This window comes from Danio rerio, chromosome 6 (assembly GCF_052040795.2).
Source record: "Danio rerio strain M-AB ecotype USA chromosome 6, GRCz13ab, whole genome shotgun sequence".
NCBI classification, from domain to species: domain Eukaryota; kingdom Metazoa; phylum Chordata; class Actinopteri; order Cypriniformes; family Danionidae; genus Danio; species Danio rerio.
Genome location: NC_141026.1, coordinates 57,232,745 through 57,245,003, shown reverse-complemented (window position 1 = coordinate 57,245,003; position 12,259 = coordinate 57,232,745). Strand labels below are relative to the sequence as shown.

Below are 12,259 nucleotides of genomic sequence, written 5' to 3'. Positions count from 1 at the left end.
TGCGCCATCTCGCTGCCCCACTGTTAAACTACATCTGTTTAATTGACATTATATTATATATTATAAATATATTATATTTAAAGATCAAACTATTTCTTAACTATTAAAGGACAGACCCCCCAGACATCTTTTTTTTTGATGTCCTTCAGGGGGATTAAGTGTTAATTAGGAGGGTCAGACCCAGACATCCCAAGTCTTCCCGCAAATGCATATAGACTCCCGGATGCCTGCAAACGAGTGATATTATCACCTGGAAATCGAGCGTCTCCCTACTCGTCCTCAAGTAAGTCTTTGCAAGTCGTGCACCCCTCTCACCCTTACTCATTGGATCCCTCCTCGCTCTTCAAACACATTGCGTACACTCTGTCAAACACCTCATACCCCCCCACCCCTTTTCAAATATTTCACATAGCATAACTCACGCAACCTCCTGCAAATTATGACATTCTCGGGAGTGACTTGGGATGTCTGCAGACCCCCCGCAAACCCCCCTGTAATTCGCACGCTGTAGTAAAAACTCAAGTATACTACAGTATTTATTATAGTTGAATCACAGTTAATACTGTAATATGCTGGAGCCCTCATTTACAAATAGTTTATATTACTTTATATTAAGTGGCCTTAACTAATACGACCTTACATAGGAATTAATAGTTTGTTACAATGTACTTATTGTGTAAATACATGTATTTACTATGTACTTATGCTTGATTAAATACATGTAGTTACATCTGTAATTAACTTTTGTAATTACATTTGTAAATACACTGTTGACCATCCCTTACACCTGAAATTACCCTTAAACCTACCCATGCCACCAAACCTGTCCATAACCCAACCTCTATTCCAACTCAAAACCACCACAAGTGTTCTCAAATACATTATAGACACAGTAAGTACATTGTATTTATTTTTTTGATGTAAGTACATAGTAGTTAAGGACACTTAATATAAAGTGGGACCATAGTTGTAAATGATATTATTATTGTATTATTATTGTGTTGTTATATGTGTAACTTATTTTATCTATTTTTAGTATTGAAAGCTCTGCTGTGGCATGTGACTTTCCCTTTGGGGATTAATAAAGTTAATCAAACAAACAAACAAACAAACAAAGACATATATCATTATATATATTATAACACTACAACATTTACTATAAATTCCTATAGTACGTTTTCATGTGGGAAGGAAGATATTTTGAAGAATGTTGGACAACTGTAGCCATTAAGCCAAAGTATATGTTTTTATAAATATATTTATATCCAACATTCTTCGAAATATCTTTTTTGTGTGTGCAGAAACAAACATTTCAATGTGGTCATGTCATTGGCCCATGAACATTTCCTGCTTGTTATCAAACTATTTCTGTAACTGTAACTATAGAGGCAATTCAATCTGAACTTAATGTTAAACAGCTATCATATCATTATTCATCAGTATGTGGCTCTTTTTAGATTCTTGGAAGCTACCGAAATAAAAAATGTAAAACAGGATATACGTTTGGAGCTTTGTTTTAGTTCACATCCCTCAATATGGTCTGTAAAATTTTTGTAATCACTTGAGAGTAAGTAAATATTCAGCAAATGTACATTTTTGGGGTGAACTACTCCTTTAAATATGAAAACTAAACCCATTTGAATGAAAGGGCCACTAAAACATCATCTTTATTTATTAATTATCCATCTGAGTTCTCTATATACTATGATATAGATAAACATTCAGCTGCCCCCATGTAAATTATGGAAATTTAATACTGAGATATATTTATTTTAGTCCTATAAAATGATGACAGTATGAAAATATGCATAACGTAAAAGCTATCGAGGTGGTCGTCAACCGTACACACATTGCATAATAAAGTCATGCCATTGTACATGAGGATCAACAATACTTGTGCAAGCAGTTATGTGGTCAATGCTGTTTATTATGAAAACACATAAGGGCATCGCTTTCATTCTCTTGTAATTCGATTATTATGAAGAATTACAAAACCGTCTTTGAACAGACAGTGGCAATAGCTTGCTCGTTCACATCAGTTTGGCTCAAAAGCATGAGAGTTATTATTATTATTGATTTCTGTTGAGGTGTTTGCATGTTGTTTTTGTCTCCAGAAACGTTGAGCTCTTGCGAGGGCTCATGCGTATGGCTTCTAGTTTCAGTAACTGGTTTACAAACTACACATTAACAGGTGAATCTCACGAAACAACGGCAAAATCAAAACCAGAGGGATTTAGCATCAGTATGATATTGATTAAGCGCATTTTCTCATTAGGTTTATGCAAATAAAAGACATAAAGATCCTAAAAACAGGCTTTTTTATGCAAAACTATTTAATTTGATCATTCTCCTTCGGCTTAGTCCCTTTATTCATCAGGGGTCGCCACAGCGGAATGAACCACCAACTCATCCAGCATATGTTTTTACTCAGTGAATGCCCTTCCAGCTGCAACCCAGTATTGGGAAACACCCATACACCCTCATTCACACACACTCAAACACTCCGGCCAATTTAGTTTATTCAATTCACCTATAGCCAGTGCTCGAATTGAGGGGGGCTGCGGGTGGAAAATAAAGACAAAAAGCATCCCATTTGTAAATCCACCATCCCCCATCCCTCTCAGATTAACAACTGCGTGTAATGTAAAACATTTTGTGCAAATTAAATATTAAAATTCTTTATTTATGGCAATTTATGACTTATAAACGATGATTGACCAATCAGAACTCAGCATTGTAATAAGGCGCCACGCACAAGCGCAATACAATTCTTTGTGTAATTTCGCGAGATTTTCAAAATGTCTATGAGAGCAGTTCAGATGCATTCTTTGAGAAGAGGAGAACAGGTATGATATTTATTTGTTTAATATTATATATGTATGCTGTACAGCGTCTTCCGGTAGAATGGTTAGAACTTCCGTTTACAGCGTTTACAACTGGTAATTTGCGTTCCGAAAATGGATTTCAGTAGCGTTTTTGATGGATTACGGAGTGTTTTTGTGACACACAACTTAGAAACTTTCGCAACTGTCTTGTTTTTAAATAGAGAGAACATTTGACAAGTTATGTTTATTATATATTATTATGTTTATTATTTATTTATAAATCTTGGACCTTATTCTTGAAAGAAAACGTGACTAATAAGAAAGGTGAAGCCCCAAAAGCAGCCTGTATTAAAATCAGTTTGAATAATATTTTAGCTATTGTTGTTATCCAAGAATACAGGAGAGGCTAAAAAAATTGTGAAGCTCAACATTATTATTATTAATATGTTTTAATTTTTATTATTCAAATAGCCAAATTCTGACAGAGGAAAGTTGAATGTGCTGGCCAGTTTGTAATTTGCCTAATAAATTGCAATAGGCTTCAGTTTTTAAATTAAAACGTTTCTGCTAATGATATATGATGTAATAAATTTGTATTTTGTCATATTTCTTTATTCTAAATATTTAGGAAATGTTTTTGGTAGATAAAAAAGTGTGGTTATGATGACCACCCAACGGGCTAATCTAGCTAAAAGTAGTGCTTAAAATGTCATCTAATGCTAACTTTATGCTAGGAAGTTTGTTGATTAAATCTAATTGCAAGATAGTCTTCCTGATATTATTTCAGTTTATATATAAAAAATCTCATGTAGATGGGCCACATAAAGTAAACAGTGTTTATTTATATTTAGTCAATCAAACCATTGCTGGTAGTCAAAGATCTACATTGTCAATTAATTAATTGTCCCTTTTAATTTCATGATTTTCCTAAAAATGACATGCTTAAGATTGTTAAAGGTTGGTGGTTAATTAAAAAAAAGTATTTTCTCAAACTAAAAATGTATTTAGACCTATTTTGTTATCATTGTGTGTGTGTGTGTGTAGCTACAGAAAAACCTACAATATTTGCACCCCCAACCCTTCCCATCCCCCTTGAAATCTTTATACAATTCGGCCACTGTCTATAGCACATGTGTTTGGATTGTGCCAACTGACCCAGCCGGGACTCGAACCAGCAACCTTCTTACTGTAAGGCGACACTTGAGCCACCGTGTCACCCATTATTTGATACATTCACTCTGATTTGTTTTGAAATGTAGCCTGTTTTGTGAGATTCACCCTAACAAGACATTCCTGTAAAATCACAACCTGAACATTGTGAATTCTCATTTTCACATCAAAAAGACAGAATAAACACATAAATGTTGACTGGACACAAACAAACAAATAAACAAATTCAAACGGACACCACGAGCATGAGTCTAACACTCACGATACACACGCAGCTCTGAATTGCTCTGCTTGCGAATTGAAAAGTACTTTGAAAAAACTCTATATTAATATATTCTTAAACGTCTTACGCCCTTTCAGGGAAACTTCATAAAATGTGCATTCAGTGCATTTTTTATTTCCTCTACGTTTTATTATCAAAAAGACAAATGCCACACATACACAATATAATTCTGCTCTATCTTTAAAACATGCTTCTATGTACATCGATTTATAGGTACATGCTGTAGAAACGGATCTGATCAATGCATATATACACAAGCATGGTTGAGTGGATTGCTTTGTTTTAGATATACACTGTAAAGATATCCGTAATTTAGCAGTTTTCTGTATTTCATGTTTTAATTTTACATTATTTATGCTTTTGAATTGCATTTTGGGACTTTAATCTTTATTTCTAACAACTTTTAAGCATGAAAAGTTGGGAAAAAGTGACTTTTATGAACATATTTGATAGTTTAAAGGGATGTATTGTCTGTGTTGGTGTTGTATATTATGCTACAAACACCTTGTAGTAAACCACCAGTACATTTTCTGTAATTTTACAGACTTATTTATCTTTTAAAGCCACTTTAAACTCCAGAAACGTCAATAAAAGTCACTTTATTAAACTGTAGAGGTGAATTTTCAACATCAAAACTCGACAGAGCAAATATCAACATCCCATAATGCAATTCACAACAGTAAATAAACACGTTTATATCATAAAATGCAGAAACTGTTAATTAGCAGATATCTTATACAGCGTACGTGGGTGAATTTTACCACACGCCCAGTTAAACCGCCACTTACTGATCCATTCCAGGTAATACTTTGGCATCTCAGAGAGGGATGAGTTGGAGCTCTGAACGAAGGCGGCAGTGACGTCAACCGAGTGTTCAAATGTATGCAAAATACACAGAGATCATCAAAACATGACGCAGAGCTCTCAAGGAATAACTTAATTCATATTTAACGATCCTGTGATACATTCACAGCCGACTTTAGTGAACTGGATCTGCCTGGCCTGATGGGATCTCGCAGCTCTAGTAAATGTGAGAGATATGGCGGTCTGGATTTTGGCACTGTAATCGCAGCATTACAGTAAAAGAGAGTGTATTTATATGACGCTGATTGGGTAAACTATTCTAGATGAGTGTGGAATTTAAACATCACAAAAATCTAAATCATCTTATGATTTGCTCACCATTAAATAGATAGCTAATCTAGAAATGACACTTTACTCACTGTTTATTTTCCCATCAGGAGTTTCTTTCTTCAGTTGAACATGAAAGAAGATATTTTGAAGAATGCTGGAAACCTGTAACCATTGACTTCCATAGTAGGAAAAACAAACAGTATGGAAGTCAATGATTTCGCGGTTTTGAGCATTCTTCAAAATATCTTCTTTTGTGTTCAGCAGGAGAAAGAAAGGTTTAAAACAAGTAATGGGTGAGTAAATGATGACAGCCTTTTCATTTTTGGGTGAGGTGTCTCTTTAAAGCAATCTAAGTATATATGACTTTCTTCATTCAGATGAATCTAGTCAAAAGTTATTATTATTTAAAGACTTTTTTTGTCCTTTATTAGATGGGACAGTATTGAGACAGGAAGCAAAGTTGAAAGAGAGAGAGGGAGGTAGGGAAATGTCCTCAAGCTGGGATTCAAACTCAGGACGACCTGACTGTCTGAGACCACCAGATGGCACTGTAGTTCACTAGTGAACTCTGGTGGTGAACTACAGTTGCTAAGAACTACAAGTCCATACATCTCACGTGCACACACCCGGTTTCCACTTCCACTGATTTGCAATACACAGCTGTCTCCATTTCCTGTTTGATTTCATGGACTATTTATTCACTCTGCACCCGTCGTTTGTCTTTCTAGGTGAAGTAAGTCTTGTTTTGGTTTGTTGTTCCTGAGCCGTGTTCTTGTAATTCTGCCATAGTTTCTTGTTTTGTTTGTTTGTTATTTTGTTACTTTGATTTTTGGATGTGTTGGTTTTTCTGTTTGCTGCACGATTTCATTCATTAAACTGCACTTGGATGCTACACCTTTTGTCTCCGTCTCGTCAACAAACCGTGACACTGACTTGCTATTGCACCTTATGTTGACACAATAACCACTAGGCTATTGCACCGACGAAAGTTATTTTAAAAGTTCTACAATGGCAACAGGTAGGTTAAATGTCCAATAAAGCACATCCATCCATTAAAAAGTGCCTTATATGACACCAGGCGGCGAATAAATGTCTACTGTAGCAATTTGTACTGTTTTTGTAATCTGAATATCTATATTTAATACTTTACAAACTGTAACTTTTGCGAGAGGCTATCATCTGTTTCCTATTGTAAGCTCCATTTTATTGGTGAATTTAGCGCCATCTGCTGGACAGGAGTGTGAAATGCATGCATGGTTGAAAGAAACACAGTAGCGGCACATGCACTTCACACTCCTGTCCAGCTGATGGCGCTAAATGCACCAAAATATGCACCTCAAAAAACATGACAAATCAAAACATATTTTCGCTAAAAGTGTGTTATCTATTTATTTTTATTGAACCATAAGAATGACCATATTTTATCCATAACATACTGAAGAGAAAAAATTTAATTTATAGCAACTATATATAACTTTATTATAATAAGTATGACTAGTTCTATTGGATTGCGACCCCTGGGGTAACTACAATATATTAAAAACATGATAGCGTCAGATGCAGCAGATTGATTTTATAACACCAAATTAAACTTTCTGGCCCATTTACAGCACTCACATACAAATAAATAAATAAATAAATAAATGAAGAATATACTTGGGTCTATTGGGAATTTCTGTTCGAATCAATTTAACTAATTGCTTTGCAAAATGACTCACTGAATCTTTCAAAACATCAACGCTAGAGACACCTTGTGGTCAAAACCATATAAATGCAACAAAAACTAAGGCAAAACCTGTATTAGAATTGTGTTTTCAAACATATTACAAACATTAGTTTGAAAATATAATCTATAATTTGCGTGTATCTAATTTCATTAAATGTTAGTTGTCTGCATGATATGATTTCTTTTAGCCGTTTTCAAGGCTTATAAATTGTTTACTCCATTTTGGCCTCTGCTAAACACGCCAAAAAGAGACTATTAACTAATATTATTCCATTTCGTTTTACAAAAGCCTCACTAAGGCATTTAAAAATCTAGTAAAACTGATCCAAGATCAGGTAAAATCAAATAAATCTGTTCAGCGATTCACCACTGGGGGTGGGGGGATCTGAGTGAACCCACGATTGTATGTAGATTTACCATGTAGATTTATGGTACTACACAGATCGCCCCCCAGTGGAGAAACACTGAATTTCCAAAACGTTTCAAAACAGTACCGATGTAATAAAGCCCTGTATACTGGAATCACATGACCTTGCCAATTTGATATGTGCTCTGAACCAACCAATAGGCTGTATCTCTGTCTCTCCACTCCACCAATAGCTAGTGTGTCGTGAGCGCACTGGCACCGTTGTCCTGTGGCTGCTGTCGCATCATACAAGTGGATACTGCACACTGGTGGTGGTGTGGAGAGACCCTTATCATGATTGTAAAGCGCTTTGGATGTACGGCAATACATGATAAATGCGCTATATAAATACACATTACATTACTAATTGGAAACAAAAGAATCTTAAAGGTTTGGAAGCAGCCATTACCGGTCAAAAAAGTCATTGCCATTGTAGAGCTTAGAGTTAATAATTTAGACTGTATTCGACTTTAACAAGAAAGTCATATACACTTAGGATGCCTTGAGGGAGAATAAATCATTAATGATTTTTCATTTTTGTGTGAACTAACCCTTTAATCTATATTGGAAACTCTAATGAACTAGTTCATTTATGAATATAGTCCTATTTAATGACACTAATAAAATTTGGGCGCATTAACATAAAAAATTGACATGTCTTACGGTCTAATTTACCCATTGGCGATGTAAACAGATCAGTCCTACACTACACTTTCTCCTGGGATGTTTGTCTAAATGCGATCATTGCTTTGTAATTGTGCAAATGTGTCGATATTTCTAACATAAACCCACATGCTATTTGAACTTTTGATTAGGCACAAAATTCCAGCTTATTAAACCGGTATATCCGACAAACAACATCCTGAAAAAATAAAAGTACTCCTGTTTATGAGATGACATAATAGCTTTTTATAATAGCTGCATAATAAAGCTGAAAATATAAACCAATATCAGAGGAAAGCTTAGGGGGAAATTGCACAAAATCATCTATTTTTGTGCAAAATTAAAATATTCCTGTTAATTAGATGAAATAATAGGCTTTTATAACAGCTACATAATAATAATATACATTAATAATGATTATAAAGCAAAGTTAAAGGAAATTTTGAGGGGAAATCCCCCAAAAATCATTTATTTTCAACAGTTTCATTGTTATTTTTACCCAATTAGTGCATTTAACAGGGAAATCTAGGCTATAAAAAATATTCTCTTCACTATTTAGATGCACAGTGACATTTTTGGATCAAACGTGTCGTTTCTCCTTCCTCGGTTTTTCAATCTATGTGGCGAACGTGTGACTTTCAAGTATATTCTTTAGTGTTTTTGTTGGCGATTTCGTGAAACAAGCGCACGGATGAGTGTGGTGTGTCATGCATTGCTGAGTGGTTTGGTTAGTTGGTTAGTCAGGCTGAGATGTGTGAATTTTACTTCTTGGCGTTGAGGGCGGCCAGTGCGGCATCGATGTCCTCCTCCTGCTGGAGAGGGTGCCACTGGGCGATAGGACGCCGTGGGTTCGCCAGCATGTCGGACCAGTGCTTCTGTGACGTTCCTGAGGCTTTACTGCCGATGAAGATCTTCCCGATGGCATCGTTCTTGCCAATCTTGTCGTAGTCGAAGACCGTCACCACCACAATGATTTTCTGAAGCAGGAAGAGAAAAATGTATGCAAGTTTGTGCATGGAAAAAAATGCACATTATTAGCTTACTGTATGTAGAGCTGAAGTCAGAATTATTAGCCACCCTGTATATTCTCCCACTATTTCCGTTTAATGGCGCAAGAGTCGATTTAACGTTTTGTGCTACGCTGTTCAAATAGCAAATGCATTCGCGCTCATATGTGCACCCATAGGGGTTCTGGTCTAAAAAGGAAGGCGTTCTGAGGCACATTGCTAGCGTTGCTATTTTGAGAAACTATAATAGATTTTTAAATAGACCAAAACAACGCCGGTCTAAAGTCCAGCGCAGAGTTGTGCCTCGCTTACACACTGCTTAATACACACAAGATGTAGAGCAATACGCAAATATCTTTACATGCGAAAAATAATTAAAATATTAAGCATATATATAGGACAACATAATGATATTTATAGGATATAAATATAAAGGATTAAAATATTACAAAACATTATATTCTAGCCTACGTAAATATGAAAAACCACTGCTTTCATGCCTTCTTCATCTCGGGAGGCTTTTTCAGTTTATTCAATTTGCTTTTGTATAATGTTATTATTTTAGCAGTATTATTTATTATATGGATATTTATATTTGTTTTATTAAAAACAGGCTTAGATTTGCCCACCTGCAGGTTTTAGACCATGTGGGGCACAGCTTGTGTATTTGGATATAACTCAGGTTTTTGAGCACACTTTGTTATTATTGTTCATTAATTCGTTTGCTGGAAATTAGAACTGAATTTAGGAATAGTTTTGAAACAAATCTTTGCGCTTAACAAACGAAATTAATTATTTATAGGCTAATTGATGTCTGTGCGTAAAAGGTTTCCCTATCCACGAGAGTGAAAGTGAAATTAGATCATTTATCTCTCATTCTCGCGTTATCGGTCCAACAGATGCTCTGTTTAACTGTTTTCTTGCTAGTGAAATGCTCAGTTTTTCCACTTCCACTTACTTTACGTCATGTAAATAGCAAATGCGCTTATGGCGCGACACAACTGGCTCTTAAAGGGAATAGGAGATGAGACTCTGATTGGTTTATTCTCAAAACACACCTATATAGACTTCCGGTTATGTCGCCTTTGGTATAGACGTGAGTGCGATCAGCTCCCTTTAACTTTTTATTTCTTCTTTACAAACCTCGTTGGTTTAGAACTTTTTGGCAACCTACATTTATTTACTTTTCTCTCTTAGAGTACGTAGTATTAAATTTTCACTTAACATGTCGAAAGGAAAGGGCAAACAGGTGGAAAAAGACCGTGAAGCGCCGTCCTCGCCTAGCTCTGGTGTCACGCTAGCCGAAATTAGCGCCCTGCACGAGGAGCTCAGAGCCTCTCTGGCCGCGGATTTTAAAGCCTCTTTTGAAAGCTTGGACAGTAAGTTGGAGAATATTAACTCCACAGTCGCGGCTCACGACCAGCGCATCAGTTGCCTTGAATCGGGACTCGCGGAGGTGACCCAGCACCTTGAACACCTGGAGACCGCGTGCGCCGGCCTCACTAAAGAAAATGAGTGGCTGCGGTCTAAAATGTCAGACCTAGAGGGGCGCAGCCGGCGGCAGAATATTCGCATCGTGGGGCTCCCCGAGTCAATCGAGGGACCGCGACCAACTAACTTTTTCTCCGAAATGCTTGCTGAGGTATTTGGCGATCAGATTTTGGCGTCACCGCCTGAACTGGACAGAGCGCACCGAATTCCCGCTCCCAAACCTGCCCCAGGTCAGAGACCGCGCCCTGTGGTTTTGCGGTTTCACCGTTACCAGGTGAAGGATTTGGTGGTTCGTGAGTCCCGTAAAAAAGGAATTTTGACCTTTCGTAATCACAAGATTCGGATATTTGAAGATTACAGCCCAGATGTCCTAAAGCTGCGCAGTGAATTCAAAGATGCCATGGCGGAGCTATACAAGCGCGGACTCAGACCTGCTCTTCTCTTTCCAGCTAAACTACGCATCACTCTACCGAACGGTGAGAAACTATGGCTGCTGACAGCTAACGAAGCCAACAACTACATTCGGAACTTAGACGTATAGTAGTTCACCTCTATGCTTTGGACGATGACATGACGTGACATAAACCCATCTCTTGTCATAAACAGCTTGGCGCTTTTTTCCCCTTTTTCCGTAACACTCATGCCACTTCAAGGAGTTACTACTGGGTGACTAACGTTATTCGATGTACTCTCACAGAAGTTTGTTCGTCGAGATGCAATGTGAATTTTTTTTTTCTTTTTTTGACAATTCTATTATTGCTTTTTGATGACAATGGTGACTCGTTCTTTTCACCTTTAATATTTTTCATGGACGATGATATATCATCGTGTTCGGGGATAAAGACTTGTTAAACTGTATACAATGTTTGATTCCAACATACGATTACGTCATAGTTCAAAATATGTTTAATTAATCTATTTTTAAGTCAGTTATTCATACGGTTGTATGTAGTAGTGGTACAAATACAACTATGAGGTTGTGTGGTAAAATATGGGGAGGGATTGTATAAAGGAAGAAGGAAGCTTGCAACAGTGTTGGTTGGAGATATATTTGATGTAGATGTTCTTGCCTACATCACTTGTTGGAGTTGTGTGTGTGGGTTAGGAGGGTGGGGGTGGGTTGGTGTTTGTAGTTGTGTGTTTCTTTTTTTTTCTTTCCCTTTTCTGTTATTTTTCTTCTTATGTTTTTTTTTTTTTTTTTTTTTTTTTTTTGCGGGGACCAGAGAAAATTTGTGACAACTAGTTTTTAATGTCTCCTGTGTTCAGTGGGACACCTACTGGTGTACTTACATTCTCCAGCTGGAATGTCAAAGGGCTTAACTCACCTATAAAACGTAACAAAGTTCTCAACCACTTGAAGCAGCTAAACACTAAAATAGCTTTTATCCAAGAAACTCATCTTACAAGTGCTGATCACTTAAAAATGAAAAAGGACTGGGTAGGTCAGCTGTATCATTCCTCTTTTTCCAGTAAGTCACGAGGAGTGGCTATACTTATACATAGATTAATTCCATTTTCTGTATCTAAAGTAATTTCTGATCCAAATGGACGTTT

At 36.5% G+C, this 12,259-nt stretch overlaps 4 protein-coding genes across 10 annotated transcripts in view; 1 reads left to right on the top strand and 3 right to left on the bottom strand.

Moving 5' to 3' along the window:
• slc12a5a (solute carrier family 12 member 5a) overlaps positions 1-12,259 on the top strand; it is a 2,560,186-nt gene that overhangs the window by 1,357,576 nt on the left and 1,190,351 nt on the right. The window lies entirely within an intron of this gene.
• nav1b (neuron navigator 1b) overlaps positions 1-12,259 on the bottom strand; it is a 947,042-nt gene that overhangs the window by 503,828 nt on the left and 430,955 nt on the right. The window lies entirely within an intron of this gene.
• Positions 1-12,259, bottom strand: part of LOC148679702 (uncharacterized) — a 378,972-nt gene that overhangs the window by 358,402 nt on the left and 8,311 nt on the right. The window lies entirely within an intron of this gene.
• The window catches only part of syt2b (synaptotagmin IIb), a 124,877-nt gene continuing 119,538 nt past the window's right edge, over positions 6,921-12,259 (bottom strand). For all 7 annotated transcript variants that reach the window (XM_087258210.1, XM_087258211.1, XM_087258214.1 and 4 more), the window contains one exon: positions 6,921-9,184. In XM_087258210.1, coding sequence (XP_087114336.1) covers positions 8,969-9,184 — 216 coding nt within the window. In that variant the 3' untranslated portion in view covers positions 6,921-8,968. The remainder of the gene's footprint in view (positions 9,185-12,259) is intronic.